Source organism: Lutzomyia longipalpis, chromosome 1 (genome assembly GCF_024334085.1).
Source record: "Lutzomyia longipalpis isolate SR_M1_2022 chromosome 1, ASM2433408v1".
NCBI classification, from domain to species: Eukaryota; Metazoa; Arthropoda; class Insecta; order Diptera; family Psychodidae; genus Lutzomyia; species Lutzomyia longipalpis.
Genome location: NC_074707.1, coordinates 45,948,513 through 45,967,884, shown reverse-complemented (window position 1 = coordinate 45,967,884; position 19,372 = coordinate 45,948,513). Strand labels below are relative to the sequence as shown.

The 19,372-nt window shown below is 34.6% G+C and overlaps 2 protein-coding genes across 2 annotated transcripts in view; both read right to left on the bottom strand.

The window, feature by feature from the left end:
• Nucleotides 1-528: 528 nt before the first annotated feature.
• Nucleotides 529-3,939, bottom strand: LOC129794269 (uncharacterized). Its single transcript, XM_055835083.1, has 5 exons — nt 3,913-3,939; nt 1,993-2,060; nt 1,156-1,910; nt 729-813; nt 529-658 (listed from the first exon to the last, which is right to left on the bottom strand). Exons 1-5 carry the CDS (start codon nt 3,937-3,939, stop codon nt 529-531), a joined length of 1,065 nt encoding a protein of 354 aa, XP_055691058.1.
• Nucleotides 3,940-5,287: 1,348 nt separating this feature from the next.
• The window catches only part of LOC129787814 (protein serrate), a 45,670-nt gene continuing 31,585 nt past the window's right edge, over nt 5,288-19,372 (bottom strand). Inside the window, exons 8-17 of the mRNA XM_055823615.1 lie at nt 18,587-18,994; nt 15,751-15,864; nt 15,446-15,670; nt 14,951-15,078; nt 10,389-10,536; nt 9,386-9,523; nt 9,193-9,288; nt 8,741-9,100; nt 7,342-7,931; nt 5,288-7,277 (exon numbers count right to left, since the gene is read on the bottom strand). Of these exons, the coding sequence (XP_055679590.1) occupies nt 6,546-7,277; nt 7,342-7,931; nt 8,741-9,100; nt 9,193-9,288; nt 9,386-9,523; nt 10,389-10,536; nt 14,951-15,078; nt 15,446-15,670; nt 15,751-15,864; nt 18,587-18,994 (2,939 nt within the window). The 3' untranslated portion in view covers nt 5,288-6,545. The remainder of the gene's footprint in view (nt 7,278-7,341; nt 7,932-8,740; nt 9,101-9,192; nt 9,289-9,385; nt 9,524-10,388; nt 10,537-14,950; nt 15,079-15,445; nt 15,671-15,750; nt 15,865-18,586; nt 18,995-19,372) is intronic.

Sequence of the window (19,372 nt, the reverse complement as noted above, 5' to 3'; positions counted from 1 at the left end):
AAACCGAGAGGTTATGTTTACATTTAAAAAAAAATTGAATAACGGTCATAAAACGATTTATCAAAAAAATAAAATTTTAAGGATTTTTATCATTTTTCTAAAAATATTTTAAGGGAATTAATTCAAATTTAAACGAATAAAAATGCTCAATTCTGTTTAATTTAGTTTTTAATATTTTTTCCATTGACGTTTCGATTGTGAGGCGACCTTCATCAGCCTCTTATAATCCAGAAAACACAATTTTTACATTTAAAATTAATCATAAATTACTCTCCCAAAAGAACTGTAAGGTATTTAATAATTTTTCAAATACATTTTCGACATTTTCTTATTTTTCTTTGCATTCCTCGTTGAACTGCAGCACTTCCTTGAAATGAATCTTTTGACATAATTAAATATAGTGTTGTTAAAGATGTGCAAGAATTCTATTGTACTCAAAATTGATGCTCCAAAGAGAAGACTACAAATGCCACCAACTGAAACTAAAACAATTAAAATTTAAACGATTTAAACAGTAAAATGAATTTTCTAAGAAGAATTAAGGATCAACTTACTGATAAAATCCAACGTGGTCCTTACTGTGTGCCTTATAAATCTCGTAGTTGGGAGTGAAACCAATTTAATCGTTATAGGACTCCCCAAATCATCACCAAAGTAACTAAAAAGCAAAAAAGAATTATTAATTTAATTTTAAGAGAATAATCCTTCAAAATAATTAAATATCTTACTCGTTAGAACTGTAGACAATATTATATTCCGGTTCCTCGCACGAAATGAAGCATTTGCAATTTCTCCTAATTTCTGTTAATATTTCTGGAAGAAAAAAAAAACATTAATTTAATAGGGAAGACGGGGGTGAATTAGGTCAGAAAATTTTCATATTTTCAAAAAATCATTTTACCAAAATTTTCCGTAAGGCATTGCAATCCTTCAACATTGCAGATTTTCAAAGGTTCTGAAAGAAGAGATAATTATTGATTGAAATCTTCCAGAATTTCCAAATTAATTTGTTTATTTATCAATGACATTTCAATTAATTTTCCTTGACAAATAAATACGAAAAAGAATAAGGAAACTCCTCAAATAAGGAATCACTCAATATTTTTAGGTCAAGATTGATAAATTAAGCATAAAGTCCTTTCCTTTTCCACTCACCAAATTGATTAGGCGCAAGATTAGGTGGCATTAGATGATGAGTACAGTTGCAGATGGCAATTTGGGCTTCAGCAACGCAAGATGTGACGCATGTTGAGTAGCTGTAGCTACTATAGAGCCTCAAACCATCTTCCTCAGCAAACTCAAAGGGGAATTTGCAGCGTCTCTGGAAGAGTCCTTGTTCCACAATATTCGCATCATTGAAGATCTCAATTGTACTGAAAATTATTTCCTTCTGCAGCCCCCACAAGATGGTCTCCTGGAGGTCATGCTCGGTATTGATGTAGGGTACATCATTTGGGGAATGAAGATGAATTTGTACATCTTCCAGGGCAAATACATCCAATGTTCCAGGCCCCATATCGCGATTACTCTGCAATTTCAAGCCATACTTGGGGGTCGTGTGGACACTGTTGATGGTGTAGCAAAGCCCAAATTCCGTCTCAAGTGGTAGGAAGGCGTCGCAGCAGCTAAAATTCCTTCCATTCCAAGCACAATTTGTTATAAGATGCTCACACGGTGTCCTAAATTGCTGGACAATTGCGGAAAAATTCCCTCCACATTCGACCTTCTGATTCTGCATGCAGGACTTGCAGGATGAACAGAGCCCATTGAAGAAGGCAATATCAGCCACAAATTCATCCTGAAATTTATCTCTATCCGCCCCGAAGTATTTCTCATTGAGATCCCACATTCTTTCCCCATTGAAGACCTCACAGACTGATACAGCTGGAAAGGAAGTATTCCAGTCCAAGCTGAGAAAAAATTCCCATTAAATAAGAAGAAATCTTTACTTTCCTTTTTATATTAAAAAAAAAAAAGAAAACTTTTACTCACTAATTCGTATCAACGGTGAATGCAAAAGATTTCGTATAAAATGCCCTCCATAGGTTTTGCAGAGAATTCTGCAAGAGTCCGATTAAAATGATAACAACGACAAAACTTATGTAAAATTTTATGCTGAAAAAATTGGGCTGCAATATGTTGGGCATGGTCAGCACTGATTGGAATTTGGTAGCTAAATAATGCTCCACTTTCATCGAACATGTCGATATAGTTGTGATTAGAATCTCTCTTTTTATCGGTATTTAATGGATTTGATTCATTAGATTGCAATATAATGTGGTCATTTTGGTCAATTAGCTTATCATTTTGCATCTCTCAATAATATTATTGATTTATTGTTTAGTTAAGAAACCAATCTGATAGTTTAGTCAATTTTATGGACAAAAATAATCAAAAAATTATCATAAAATCTTTGTTGAAGAAAGTGAGAGGCTCAAGAGCTATTGGTGGCTCTAATATTGAAGAAGAAACATTTGAAATAAATTTACAAGAATTTCAATATTTTATTAATTTAGATTATTACAAATTAGACTCTAAATTGGGAAGAATAGAGTTGAATTTGATTGATAAGAACTATTTGAAAATTAAACAAAATTCTCACAATAAAAATATCTGTTTAATAAAGAAAAATCTAATGAATTTTAAGCCCTCAATTTGGTCTCATTTCATCGTCTTTTGATTTTCCTTATGCATATTTTTTTTTGGAGAATTCAAGGACCTGAGGAAGATCCCTTCAGGACCGAAAGGTCACCATAGGGGCAAGAGACAAAAGCTTATGATTTTTGCATTTGAATTGAATAAGATGTTAAAGCAAAAATTTTTTGGGTTGATTTTTGGAAGAAGAAAAAATCGCTAAGAGCTTTTTTTATTCTACGCATAAACTTTACGTAAGTAACAGAAAACATGATGAATTAAAATTATTTAATTTGCGAATTAATTCGTCTGTTTTAGGGTGAAAAAAGCAATGATTAGCAAAATTTATTGAAGAAAAGACTTAAACGTTAAACGTTTAAGATCTTTTTCTTTCCTTAAAAATCTTTCTTATTGATTAAAAATCTCTGTTATTAATTGAAGAAAAAAAGAATTAAATTCTATGCTCCATTCTACACTAAACTACATAAATTTTAAAAGAAATTAAATTATTGAAAAATCTTCTCTCTAAGATTTCGTGTCTGTTCAGCTATGCATTTCTACACCGTTGGTCCGATCGCGATGAAATTTGGTACAAAGATTCCTTATATTAGGCGCTTTCAAATGGGCGTACTCATTTCCCCCCCAGAGCGCCCCTTCATAGCGCCCCCATACAAAATTCATGCTTTTTTTTTTTACTACTTTTTAAATTTGGCGCCTTTTTTTGGTACATTTTGTTGAAGAGAAAATGAGATGGATGCATTTACCGCTATCCGTCTCCCTCACACATTCAGTTTTTTGCAATTTTCCCGCGTTTTCCGCCGAATTTCCCGGGTATATTGTATTTTTTGTGACCAGGAAGCGACGCCGCGTCGATTGGCATCAAAAATTCCAAAAGTCGCGAAAATCCATTTCCGGGAAAAAAAAGTGCGTGTAAAATCCCCAACCGTCAAAATTTCCGCCGGCCCCAAATTTCGCACGGAGGAGCTCCCCGGGGTCGCAAGAGCACCTGTAAGTGCCCCAGGAGCTCCAAAAATGCGTTTTACGCCAAAAAAATGGCGGAAAAACAAAGAAATCGCGAATTTTGTCGAAATGCAAAAAAAAGTTCGTTAAAGTTCAAACAAACATTTCACGCACACACTAAAAAAATTCACCTACACAAAATGCCAGAGTGAAAGGAAAGTATTTTTCTCATTCCATCTCGTTCATTCGTTACTTTACTAACTTTACTACGTTTACTACGGCCATTCAATGAAACATTATTGATGGTCCCAAAAAAACCTCCACAACATTCCACACATGAATCATCTTCTCTAGAACACCCCCAAGTGGGGACAGCCTAATAATAATACGCAGTGAAACAATTCATTCTCTTTGGGAAAGTTTTGTTTTTATTTTGGAATTTATCGTGGTTTGGAGAAAAAACGTCGTGTTATTAATATTGTGATTAATCCATTGCACCTGTGTGATTGCGAGAAAGGTGAACTCTGTGAAAATTCCTCGTGAATTGTGATTATATTGAGCAAAAGTGCCAACAAGTTGGGATTTTGTTGTAAATAATATAAAGTTAGAGAGAACCAAAGAAGACATTCCACCCTCATAAAAAAAAAAGAATTATGATTAGCAGTATCAAGAAGAGTTTGGAAAATTTCTACTATCGCTACACAATGGCAACTTGTATATCAATTCTGGAGCCATGGGAGAGGAGATTTGTCAGTGAGTATCGTAGCAATTTGGACTCACAAGCTGTTCTTATCAGAAGGCCCCACTGACACACCTCAATTTCTTTCGTATTCCACACAGATACATTTGTCGTTATCATCGTGATACTCCTCACCTTTTCCAGCTTCTTCTACCTCCCGGAATACCTGGAGCGCCTCCTGAAGGTCTTTACGCCATCCGAAACAGTTGGCATACAGTCCGTATCTGCTGAGCAAATATAACATAAACATTTTCACCTCCTTTCTTCCTCAAATTACCAATAAATTCAATAAATTGGTTAATGTTACTTTTTCTATGAGATAAAAGGCATCACGCCCTGTTGATACTATCAGAGTTTCTTTGAAAAAAAATTTAAGTATTAAAGACATTTTTCTTTAAAAAAAATTAAAACTTATCTAAATGAAATTGGCCAAAAAAGAGGGAATAGGCTGAAGGTTAAATTGCTACCTATAACATATTTTTCACAAAAATATATTTTTTAAAGGCACAACTTGTCCTTAATTATCTAATTTAAGCACCAGCATCACACAGAAGAGATGATTTCTTTTAAATATGAATTTAATGGAATTGCTCAAGAAATTCTTTGAACATTTAATGTTGAATTTAATTAAATTTTCTTTTGAAGAGAATTTATTAGCGGATTTAAAATTTTCTCCTAAAAACTTTATTAGAGCAAAAGCTTAGAATTTAATGAGTTTAAAATGTAAAATAATAAAAGTAAAGAAATAAAATTTTAAATCATTATTATTTAAAGTCTTTCAATTTAAAAATATGTTCGTTTTAATTTAAAAGTGATCAAAGAAGAAGATCGTGACATTCTCTCGACGTTTCGTAGAATTTTATCCCTTCTTCAGACTTTTAGGCTAATAATAAATTCATAAAATTATGTTTCAAGACATTCAAATACGCTGAAATTGATATAAAAAATTTATGATTTGTTTTGTAAATTTTTATTTCATAAAATATGCGGTAATACAGTTTTATTTCCTTATACTTCACATTATTTACTTTTCATTTTTTTTTATATCAGACTTGATTTCGTGGAAAATAAATACAATCCTGAATTACATTGAGTTTAATATATAAAACTTTTATTGTCTCTAAATGCAATTATAAATAATATAAAAAAAAAACTATTCATTTGAATACTTTGCACTTGTAATTGCGTCCTTCGGGAGATTCTTATGTACCTTTTTTTTTTTTTAAATTGTTTTACATAAAGAAAATAATCCTTTTATGTCTTGCTTGAAAACAATCATCGTTTACAAAAGAAAAAAAAATTAATGATTTTCACGGGGAATGAAAACAACTTTTTATTAAAAACTATTAATTAAAGAGAAAAAGAAGAAAATGCAATTAATGGGAATTACTAAAAAAGTGCAATAAAATCCTATTTTTTACTGTTCAGTGATGTGTGTAGCGTTTTAAAGCTATATAACATTTAAGTACTAAAATATGGCTATTTTTTATTTAAATTTAAAAGTGTTTCATTTCATAAAATTCATCACAAGCATTTTTTTAAATACAATTTGCAAATCTATTTTACAGTTATTATTTTAATTTTATTATGTCCTACTATTTTATTTTTTTCTTCATCTAAAATTCGTTTTTTTTTTGCTTGTTTTCTTATTTTATTGCTACATTTTTAAAATAAAAAAGAATTTAATTTATTACATAGTTCTTTTTTTCATTTCTATATTTACAATAATTTAATTAGAATGTTTTCTTCCATAAGAAAATATTTTTAATATCACACTTTTCCGTTAAACAGTTTTCTCGGGATTTCTTTCTTTTTTTTAAATTTCTTTACAAAATGTTTTTCTTTTTAATAAAAATAGGTTTTATTTTGTATATTTTTATTCAAAAAATTCAGCGGAAAAATATGGAAGTCATGGCAACTTGATTGGCAAAAATATGCAAAAGAAATTCTTATAGTCGTGTGGGCAAATATTAAAAAAACGTGTCTAACTAAATGTACACTCTGTTCGAATCAACCTTGCACTGAAAAATAAAAATACTCCAAAAGAATTTTTCAGCCAATCAGAGTTCTGATTCTTTAAGTCTTATCCGTATACTTCACTCTTCTTCTTATTTATTTGTATTTCATTACGTCCTTATCTGAAGGGCGGAGCTTAAGTGCAAGATTTATTTGAACATAGAGTATAGGATCAGAGCTACCGCATCTCCCTCCATCAGACGTGAACTGTGAGCCCATCTGAGTCCGGAGGTAGGATATTAGTTGTAGCTTGACAATTTATTGCTCTCTTCCCGAAATCTTTGTGGGAATTGTCAAAGGTCCCCACGGTGTTGTTGCGCACTTCGGGATTTTGAGCTTTGAACAGGAGATTCTGTGATCCTCGATGCCCATTTGGATTGTCTGTATCCTTCTCGCTGAAATCCGCATCGCACGCCGGGAAGAGCGGTTGCGATCGATGGTGGGCACTTGGACCCGCTATACTACTTACTGGCGCAATCTCAGGTGCTGGATTTAGGCTCAACTCCATGGCACCTCGTAGGGAACTCGAACTTCCCTTCAATGGGTTAGCGTACCGTCGGAAATTCTCTTCATTCTGCAAATTATTCGATTTTTCCTCCTCATGCCGACTTGCATCTGTTGCAGCGGATAGACTAACACCCGAACCACTCTGTCCGGATATTCTCTGTTTGAGCATTAATGTAACTATGGCACCTATACATAGGGCTGCTATTGCACTACCACACGCTACGGCAACCAAGTAATTGGAATTACTTGATTCACTGGATATCATGGCTGTTTCAACCTTAACTTCCACAATGGATACAAAAGAAGCTGCTTCGGCGGTGGCACTACTTAGATTTGTTCCCTGGCGCGATAGGATCTCCCCGAGAATTTTTACAGCTTCCTTTATAGCTGTGGAACCTGCTGCTCCACCAGGGGGAGAAGACTGCAAAGAGTAGGGCTAGTTTTAGTACTCTCTGTAAAAACGTTCAAAACTGTTCAAAACTTACCAATGTTACTTCTATCGTATCATTGCTTCCGGTTTTGATATCACAGAGAACAACAATGAATGCCGTTGTTGCTTCTAGGTGTGGTGTTTTGATCAGTCTATCGGCAAGATGTCTCCTAAGGCGTAGGCACACGCCCTCCACTGTTGTCCCCCGCGGTATTAGCTTAGGATCCATTAGGATGGTAATGCGTGAGCATTGTTCCCCCAAAATAGCCTGATTCGGCCAGCAGTCTGTGGACGTTGGTAGCTTTGGTGGAGCAACACGGCGTGATGGTTCAAGTGCTCGACAATCACCACGTGCATCACACGGTGGAGCAAGGCACGTCTCCACCAGTGCTGGTACACATACCTCGTGCGTGCTGCAACTCATGGAAGCATTAGCTTTGGTGGATCTTGAGCAATTGGGTAGACCACACCAAATATTTGTGCACTTTGGCTTCCCATTGACGCACGTGCAACTATTGCACTTTGTCTCATCCACAGCATCTCTTGTACCGTTCACTGAACCATCCGCAATCGGTGAGATGATTAGTGGGTTGTAGGGTGAAAGTGTGGATGAGTTATAGCACACGGAAGCTGGATCTGAGAGCACTGCAAATACATAATTTCAAACAGTCATGATTACCAGTGTTACCAGAACAACTTCCAATATGGCTGAATGATTGCATGGGGGACATTTTTATAAAGTACTAAAAAAAAATTAGAACAAAGAATTCACTCTCAAACTGTTAAAATTTAAAATTCAAACATAGCAAACGAAAACCATAAAAACATAAAAAATAAGATTTTAAAAATACAACAAAAATCATAAACGTTGTAGTACTTTTTAGTACAAATAAGCGGTGTCTTTTGTTCGTTTCTATTTGGCCAGCGACGTCTTGGTCATTTTAACGCTTTTAGCTTACCATTGTCTTTGGCTAAAATAGCTGAAAAGTTTTTTTATTAGTTCTAATCATACCGGTGTCATTGGAATAAATTCTAAGTCATTCGAATTTTAATAATAATTAAAAATTAAATCTGTGCTAAATGATGTACTAAAAATTAAACCAAGAATAGAGAAATAAGGGGAGTTTTTCTGTGAAATCTTTAAGATTAATCTCCATTTTTATTCTGTTAATTGAAACTTGAATTGAATTTACTTAAAATAAAATTTTTGCAAAAATCAATGTACTTTTTTCTGGTTTTATAAAGTTTATCCAATTCAACTTTGCACTAAAGTTCTACCAGGTAAAACAAACAGAACTCAGAAATTAATTAATTGTAATTTTTTTAAGAATATGTTTCAGCTGCAATTTCTTAGGAGAATAAAATAAACTCCTCCCAAAAACCAAACTAAAAAAAAAAAACGATATTCTGGTGGAGCTTGTGGTGCAAAGCTAAATTGAATGGTGAATACTTACAAATTTCACATCGTGTCCCTTGCCTTCCTGGCGGGCAGATACACGTGAAACCCCCAATACCATCTTGACAGGTTGCACCCCCCAAGCATGGCTGGGGTGAGCATTCATTTACATTAATCCGACAATCCGGGCCTGAGAATCCTGTGGCGCAGACGCATCGAAACCACCCGGGTCCTGATTCGCAATTCCCACCGTTGTGACACGGTTGACCCTGACACTGATCCAGGGGGTCTGTGCAGAAGGCACCGCCCCAGCCGCTAGCACATAGACACTGTGAATTACTTAGAGTAATGACACATGTGCCCCCATTGAGGCATTGACCCGGCATGCACTGTGTTATCCTCTCGGAGCAGGTTTTGCCTGCAAAATGGTGTTTTATGGTAATTTGTACAAATCGCGGGGAGGTGTGTGCTCCCGGTGCTCCCATTTCTTTTTTTGTTTTAGCTTCTTACCTGCCCAACCTGGTAGGCATTCGCATGTGAAGTCACCGACGCCATCAAAGCAGATGCCACCATTGCTGCAGGGATTTGGTGTGCACTCATTGAGATCTGAGAAAAGAATTCGATGAATTTAGGAGGATCACATGGCATGAAATTAAATTAACTTCTTTGTGCTCATTTTGGGATGAGAAGAAGCGACACTCACTGTGCTCACAAAAGTGACCCGTATAGCCTGGTTGACACACACAAAATGGTCCATTCATAAATGTTTCACACTGCCCATTGCCACTGCAGGGAATTGATAAGTCTGTCCCATTGAGTTGCGGTGGTGTACATCCAGAATCTTCAAAGAGGATGAGACGAAGAAGATGAAGCTCTGTGTAGCATTTACTTGATCAAATGAATCTTGTTTAGAGAATTATTTTTTTTTTGGCCAAGAAACATAAGAAAATGATGTTGTAGAAGAGACTTTTAGATGCTGTAAAAGCTCGATGTCTTGTCCCATCGCTACTAAAATATCATACCGAACGAATAGAGATGTAATGGTTTCTGGCTGTTTTTTTTTTATCAGGGAAAGAGATTCGTGATTTACGAGTGTCATGGGTAGAAAATTGTGAAATAGATATGTGTATCTTATTGCATTATAAATATACATATAAAACGTTCATTTTGCATCAGGGCAAAAAGGCATGCCTTGGTGAAAAAGATTTGTAATTGTATCTCGCACAGAAAGTCGTGAATGCAATCAACAAGAGAATCTCCTTCCACGGTTGCGCCGGGGATGCTGTGCTGTGCTGTGAGGTTCTCTCCCGTGGCGATTGTAATAAAATAGAAATGTCGTTAATCAAGAAATGCGCCACGCAACAATAACGTTCTCTTATATAGGTTCTGTCAATTTCCCTAATTACCCTATACTCTCCAGCTTGAGACTCTCTACTATACACAAAATCTCTTGCGGAGCCTCTCACACACTCATCAGGGCACTATAGGTAAACTATATATAATTTACTGCAATTACAACGCGCCAAAATGTGCTCCTAAAATACTGCGAAGAGCCATATTGCGTGATGCCGAGACATAGTGACACTCCAATCTCATGCATTGCATGCGGAAGCAAATTCACAATAATCTAACAACAATTTGATATGAAAAGGAATAACGTTTGATAGGAAAATTGTTATGTATGCAAATGTAGTTTAATGTGTTACCGTGACATGGTGGATTCTGGCAGGATACCCGGGGAAGTTCACAGTGGCGTCCTGAACGTCCTGCTGGACAGTGGCAGTAATAGCCGCCGGGTGTATTGAGGCACTGCCCCTCGAGGCATGGTGATGGTGTGCAGTAGTCCTTTGCTTCCTACAAAATGTTCAACAAGTAGTAGGATTGCGTGTTAATTTGTGATTTTTTCGTTCTTTTTGGTAGATTCTTAACGGTTTTTTTAGAAGTTCTTCAAACATGACGGAAAATGGCTTCATTTCTTTCGTTGAACTCATTCAGTTTTGTTAATTTGTTAAAGTTTGAACAGATTAAAGACTTAGAAGATTACAATATCGCTGCTTTCTTGGGCAATTTTAGGTCTTCCCAAAATGTCGAATTAAGTTTCTTTTTCTCTGATTTATTTCGCTTAATTCTGATTTGAATTCCAGAAGTCTTTTTTTTTTTAATAAAATCAAATTGTTTCCTTTGCTTTAAAGATTTTTTCCTTATTAGTTGGTATACCACAATCGTGGCATACCAAGTATTGTAATCATCGGAAAAACCGACCACCTCAGATCGGGCTCAAACTTGGTATGAGCACGTTTTAGACATCCCACATTACGAAAATGGTGGTGGAAAATTTTTGATCCGGCCGGCCTGCCGGCCTGCCGGCCGGCCTGCCGGCCGGCCTTCCGGTGGTCCAAACTTTACCTTATAACTTGAGAACGGTAACTGATAGAGACTTCGGGTTTGAAGTTTTCTATAGAAATGTGGGTGTAAAATTTTATTTTTTTGCATTTTCAAAATCCAAGATGGCCGCCATCCGCCATTTTGAACTACCATCAACCACTTCCCTTACAGCTAGAGGTCTGAAATTTTAGTATGTTGTAGTGCTCAGTGAGACGTTTTCATCGATAACTCATACTTGAAAATCGGTCAAGCGGTTTAGCAAATATGGCGACCTAAAGCAAAAAGTGTTTTTTCGATATAACTTAAGAACGGCTTAACCGATTTTGACGATCTTGGTATCAAATGAAAGGTTTCAAGAAGCCCTACAACTATCTAGAACATTTCAAATTCCAGAAATGGCCGCAAGAGGCGCTAAAATCAAAAACAAAAATTGCCTAACTTTAAGGGGCTATATCTCCGAACATCTGTTATAGATTTCCTTTAAATTTTGATATGTTGTAGCCTGACTCAATATCTTTCACCAGTCCGAAAATTAAGAAAATCTATGTCGCCGTTTAGAAGATATGACCATTTGAAAAATTCTTGAATTTGAAAAGTTCTATAAGCCATATCTCTTGAACGGTCTCTCCGATTTTGCTCAATTTGGTATCAAATTAAAGGTTTTGCAAAACTCTACAACTTTCTGAAACATCAGAAACCTCTAGAACCATTCCTTGAGGACAAAAAGTGCAAAAAAATGTTTTAGTCAAACAAATATCCGCCATTTTTGTTCTAGATGTGACCTTGAAAATTATTGATATATATGTCAACTTATAGCTTGTTTCAAGACCTTTCCAAAACTAGTTAAGAAATTTCTGTAGGTCTTATAGAACTTCAGATATGAGCATTTTTATCTTTCATATTGATGAATTTCATTAAAAAAATCAACTTTGCCTACTAATTCTGCTCACAAATAAAAGTACAACGCATAAACTGACCCATCCGCGTTGTGGTATACCAACTCTAATAACTGGACGCGTTATGATTGACTTGTTAAAAGAAATCAAAATACAGGATATTTAACGTTAAATAAATTCCTTCAAAAATGGTAAATTAACGGAATTTCTTTTTTTTTATTAATATTACAAGTTTTACAACCAATGCAGTCAAATCTTCATGAAGGAAATCACTTTTTTAATAAAGACTTTTCGGTCTTCTCGAGGTCCTTTAAACATTTTTCTCTCAATTTGGCATTAAGGAATTTAAAAAAAATAGCAAATTAACGTTTTTTCGAATAATTCTTTTCTTAATTCTCTTAGCATTTTTAGCCACATTATGCGTTTAGAGTTAAACATAGTTGGTTTAAAGTATTCTTAAAGAATTTCCAAAGAAGCAAAACGTTGTTTTTTTAATCAATTTTATCTGATTAATTTGCATTTTTTAAAAGTTAAAAAAACTTTCAAGTCTTGATTAAAGGTATTAAAGAGTTTATAGGAGGTTTAAAAGATCTTACAGAGACATGTGTGGTCTCTAAACCAGATTCTGTTCAATTCTTCAATCAGTTTTTTTCTCAGGATTTCAAAATGACAGCCATTTTGCACATTTAAAAAGTCTTTTCAACATGGCGGAATATGGCGTCCTTTTTCATTGAAAATTGAGCACGCAATTAGGCATAATTTGAATTTAATTAACGGATTAATGGTAGTAACGGTGTGTTAAAGATGTGAACTCATCACTGTGAATGATTTTTGGGGGCATTACTCATACAATAAAATAAGAAAACTAAAGAATCAAGAAAAATAAAATAATTTCTTTCTACAGTCGATTGCACGTCCATTCATCACATGTCGCATTACCTTTTCATAAGAAATTTTTTTCTTTCACTTCGGCGCGTCTTTTGGTTTACGCAGCACAGAATTGACGATTCAACTGTCCGAAAAGTGACACTCATTTGAGATGCTGTGCGCGGCTTTTTCTTAGCCCGCGAAAGTAAATAAGATGTTTGGTGTTGGATTTTATTTGACTTATTTGGGTACATTAAAGAGCAAGCTATGTATTCATAAATGTAAAATAAGCATAATCGGATTATTTTTCCGTTTGTTAAGAGGCATGTATTAATCAGGCAATTGTATGTATCACGCCTTTTCACATTTTGCCGTACCTCATTGCACACATGCCTACAGTTTAAAAGGCAGTTTAAGGCAATGCAGTCAACTGAAATATCTCTTGTGCATAGAAGAGTGTTAATATAGATGACAGTTTATATCATGAACACTTTAACCAACATGACTAATAGCTGTGAAGTCTCTTGTACATGGCAATGACGCGCGAGGTGGTTTAAAAGATGAAAAGTACAACACATTCTGTTCGTATGGAACAAACAGTAGGACACATTGAATAGAGAGCGCAAGAGATGCTCAAAAACCAGCCCTATTGGACATTGAGGGATTTGAGCAAAAGCTAAAAGCTAAGAAGTGTGATGAAGAGGAAAAGCTCGCCATTGAGCATTTGGAGATGGTTGGTAATATAAATCAATCTTTTTAACTGTTGATAAATTATTTATTCTTCTGTAGGCAGGAGGACTAATTTCCTTTTGAGTTGTACAACCTCTCTCACAATTTAAAATGTTGTTATTGTTGCCAGAAGAATTAAAAAGCTTCATTCATGTCTTCCACCACTTGCTTTTTTGCTCATTCTCATATACTTTTGTATACAGTACCTACACCTCCTCCCCCATTTAGAGACACTCGCACCACACCATCGTTGTCAACATTGGTATATATGGAACCCAATTGTATGCTTTGAATGTTAAAAGTTTCTTTCTTTTATAAAATCCATCTCTTTGGGCACAAATGCGCGCGGGGAGATAGATAGATATACAATTTTGAGAAATAAGATATGAATAGGTAAATGTACGTTTTTGCTTTCTTAATAAATCACGTCAAATAAGTCACGCTTTTCAATGGAAGTATTTGTTTTCAACAATATATTCTTAATATTATATTATGAGGAAAAAAAATTATCACACAACAATAGATTATTCACAAAAATATAAAACAACATTTTGCGCATTTTGAACTCTCTACATAACATACAGCTTCTTCTAAACAAAAATCACCTTCTATTCTTCCCTCTATGAATTTTATAAAATTTAGATCATCTCCAAGCTTTGTGCCGGTGGTGTGCACCACAAGTCAAGGAAAGAAAGATCAAGAGAGAAAAAAAATGTAGCCGTGGTGGTACCCATAAGCGAAATATTGCCACAGCAGTGCTTTTGATCTTTGCTATGTTGCATGATCAACACTTTGTTCATGAATCTCGGCATGTATCTCCCTCCCTACACTAGCCCTGGCCAACATTATATAGGTAGTCCCAATAATGAACGCTGTAATTTTATATTGAAAAAGATAGCACATGATTGAAATATTAGGTACACAGAGTTCGCGGTATACTTCGTGTTATGCTATCTTGTAATATGTTGTATAAAAATATAAATACATAATAACACATAACTTGTTTCGCCAAGATATGAATTATTATAATGCATAACGACCGTGGAGGCACTTTTTTTTTCGTTGTTTGAGAGAGAAATATGTTAGTGATAGGACTATTAGTCGCGGCATACATTTCCCTCCCATACCATGCTGGCTTAAATGATGGAATTTCTCACCAAGAATTCCACGAGAGTTTAATTTCAAAAAACGAGAGATTAGATGTGGGATGGAATGAAATAAAGCTTTTACATAGACCATGCAGACAGGTTGATTTTCGAAATGTAATCATCATTTATGGGTCAATTGATTGAGATAAAAAGGATAAAAAATCATTTTTTTAAGAAAGTTTTTTTTCCTTAAAAAAATAGATTATTTTTAATGCAAAAAAATCTTTAATGAAAATTTCTTACCTCACAGAGAGTTCCGGAATATCCAACTGGACAGATGCACTTGAAAGTTCCAACCATATCAACGCATTCTCCACCATTTCTACAAGGCAGATTGACGCACTCATCAATGTCCATTTCGCAATTTCGTCCTGAGGGAGGAATAAGACAGTTTTCGGTGAGTTTTTTATTATCTTTTATACTAAATTCTCGATTTTTTTTAAAGAAAAGATTTTTCATTTGAAAAAATCTTTAATTTAAAATAATATGAAAATTATCTTCGTTGAGAAAAATGGGCGAATTCTCTACAAGAATTTTCCAAATTGTTAGGAAAATAATTCTTTTCAATAAAAAGTTTCTTTTTCAATATTTACTACGAGTTTTCAAGAAATATTCTAATAAGAAAGAGAAAATGAAATGTTTTTTTTTATAGAGTTCTAAAAGAATTCAAAATATTCTAATCAAACACTGCGTGAAGGAATGATTCTAAAAACGATTCTTATTTTGAGAGAAACTTACCTGTATATCCAAGAGCACAGGCACAGTAGTAGTCATTAACCAAATCAATGCAGGTTGCACCATTTTTGCACTGTCCAATGCAATCGTCAATGTCTTTAGCACAAGTTGTTCCTGTCCACCCATCTAGGCAGAAACATCTAAATGCACCAGGTGTATTAACGCACGCCTCGGCATTAATGCACGGCCCAAGAGCTGAAGCTGGATTTGATTCGCATTCATCCACATCTAATCCACAAGAAGACATTATCATTTGCAGTTCAATACGGATTAATTTAATTGACCGATAAAGGTCAAAATATTCTCACCTGTTTGACAGAGGTCACCACTCCATTGAGGTGGGCATTCACATCGAAATCCACCCACTAGGTCAATACATGTGCCCCCATGTTCACAGGGTCCTCCTTCACACTCATCAATATCTATATATAAAATAAAAATACAAACATATAGAAGTGCTGTGAAGGGCAGAAAAAAAATGATGAGAAAAAGAAGCATTTTAGAATAACATTTTATATTGTTTTCTCGAGATATGTGTTTTACTTGTTCATTGTATATAGTTTTTCTCTCGTTTTTATGATATATTTGGGAGTTATAGGAGGGATAAACAAAACTCTCAAAGTACCATTAATACCACTTACGATTAGAAACACACAAAATATGCGCTTCGAGAGGTTTTTTCTTTTTTTTTTTCAAAAAGGAATTTAACCGCGTCCCATGAGAGCTGAATTCCACTGTTTGAGCAAATATTCTCTTTCTCTTTGCTTTTAAAGTTACTAATAATGTATTCCAAACAATGGATGGTGATGTTTACCTATATGCCTTTTGTATCGTGTCTAAAATTATAAATCATTCATTAATGTGTTATAAATGAAAGAGTAAGGTGCTTTTGGGGCTTTTGGGAAATTTATTTCACCGTCAAATGCACTTTTTTTTTAATGCAAAATGCATAAAAGAAATATTTCTTTTTGTAGTTTTTCACTTTAGTTAAAATTTAAAGCGCCTAAAGCTGAAAATTTTATTTTCAACCCAGGCAAATTTGAATTTAATTAATAATGATAAATTCAGCCAAAAAAATTATATTTAGAGATTTTAGATGAGTTAGAATAGAATTTCAGGGACATACAGTTTTAATTTCTCACTCGAATAATCTGAATTAATTTTAGCAAATAGTCAAAAGTAAAATGTGATGGAGACGCCTGGTACTTGGGGACTTGCAGGAAAATTAATAAAATTTCAATGGAGGCGCCTAGTTGTAAATATCTGCCTTCATTGTTTGTAGATTTTGATTAATGTTCAAGCATAAATATTCCGATTTATTTCGCATTGATTTAGTTAAATATATAATTTTATTAATCATTAACAATTCTCAAAGACGAAAATCAATTTTTTTCTTCTAGTTTGAATTTCTTATAAAATTCTTTTAACCCTTTAAAGATTTTTTTTACAATCCAAGCTTTTGGATAATTTAATTCTACCATTTATGGTTCAAAATTAGAGACTTTTTTTTTACCTATTTTTAGGTCAATTTTCAATGTAAAAAAAATTAAAACTTGGTTAAATATCATTCAATGTCTTCATATTTCTTTCCTTTTACATTATATTTGTTAAATAAAAAAACTATTGAACTGTCCTATACCCTAAATGAGTTTTATTACTTTCTTAAAAAGTCAAAAAGTTCTACAAAAATATGCGAAAAAAGAACCCGAAGAAACTATATTAATGAATCTCTTTTGTGGCTCCATTCTAAATTAAGATTAATATTTCATTCCCAAAAATTCCTTTTCGTTAAATCAATGGAAAAGAATCCTGATATGCTGCAATATTTATTTGTTAGCATATAAGCGCCTGTGTGCTATATATGTACATATGCATTCAACAGGTTGTGTGCGATGCCGGCAAAAGAAGTCCGCGATGGTAGCAAAATTCGCGCTAAAATGGAATAAATGTTGCACTTCTGCAATCTGTCCAATCTTTTTCTTCTTTCACACACAAAAAGTACATTAAAAATTCACCCACCGTTGTATGAAATTAAAACAAACGATTGTGTGACTAGCACACCAAGTAATGGATATTTTGTAGGAGAAGCCAACATATATATGAGAAGGAAGAAGCAAAATGAAGAGAGATTTATGCTCATTGTGTACATAATGTGTTATATCCATATGAACATTTGTGTTTGGTGGAGAGAGAAAGAGTCGGAAAAATCTCAAAACGACTTTATTTAAATCTCTGAAAAGTATAAAATGCCCTTTTTCAATTAAACATGATTTTAATACACCACACCACATATAGGTATCTATACATAGTACGCCGCGGTCCCATCTCAATTCGCGTTGTACACCTAATAAAATGTTTTTTCAATGGCACAAAGAGAGGGAGAAGAGGGCAAAGAAATGTGGAGTGTGAAAGCAACAGAAAATATAAATCCGATTAAAAGCAATTACCAGGCGGAATTTTGCATTAAAATGTAGTGTGAACATCGTTTTGAGTGTGAGCCTCATTAGGTACTCCTACACAAAATTGTTTGTGGTGTGCACTCCGGCGCGATTATGGTCACGACAGCTAACTTACCAACTACTATATACACGTCATGTAGATAAATGTTTTCATTTGAGTACATTTTAATTCTAATATTTAACACAAAAGTATATCTCTTTTTCAATTTATTATAAAATGCTACATTATGCAGCACGCGGAGGAAGAATGGTGAAAAGTTCTAATTCATGTCTAATTCATGCTTTTTCATACATTTCATTTCATTTTAATGCTCTCTCTCTCACTATGCACGGAAGGAGGAGGAGGAGGATATATAAAGTGGGATTTTCTTTCTTTGCTTTCTTCACTCGTCACTTCAATGACTTTGATTACCCACCAAATAGCCTCGCGGGTGAAGGAGGCATTTATACATACACTGACTGACTGAATGAGTTGAAGAAATGATGAATTCGGAAGCAAAATACTTGAATGCCATTTGAATAACTTCTCTCCCAGCATTCAAGCCCGCGAGCATCAACAAATTGAAAAATATTTCATTCAAAGAAACGCCTCATAATAAATATTTTTTGTATGAGTGTTTGTGTTTGTACCCACATTTTGTGGTTAACATTCATTCTTGGATTGATTAATTTGGGTCTCACTTACTCGTTTCACACATTGGTCCCGTCCATCCTGGGGCACAGGTGCATATAAAATCCGGGGGTGCAGGTAGATTCATTGGTGGTGCTCTCACGTGATCCTTGTCGATTGTTCTGCTGCGGGCGGGTTTCCCCATTGAGCTCATACCACGCATCCGTCGCACCGTGACCGCCGTGGGTGATGCTACTAAATCTTTTATAGCACTCAAATTCTTTGCTGCATCGTATTTTGTGGGATCTCGAAGGGTGCACGTGCCACCATTTTTGCACGGCTGCGTGGCACATGGATGCTCCACGATTTCACATCGCAGCCCCGAGAGCCCTTCAGCACATGTGCATCTGTACTGATCTGGTGCTGTATTCTCGCACGTCCCACCGTGCATACATGGCTCATGAGTGCCACAATAGTTGAGATCTTTTTGGGATTAATCAAAAAAATATTTTTGCTCATTAAATTAATAAATTCGTTAAGTGAATGATCAATAAATTGAGCATTAAAAGGTTTTTTTATTGGCTATATCAGGGGGTTAGTTAGAATTCTTTTTTTTATTTAAGGAACGTTAAAAAATTAAAGAAGAAGAAGGTATTTGTAATCAATGTTCTTCAAGATTTAACTTACTAAACTTCAAATCAATTTTAAGATTTTACGTTTCTTATCCTTTCTAACGTTTGACGTTTCAGGAGTCTTTGAAAAAAAAACAAATTTTCCGTCTGATGCTAGGTTAATTATTTGTGTTATTAAAGCTGACGTTTCGAACTTCTTAAGTCCTTCTTCAGGGCATACAAAACCGTT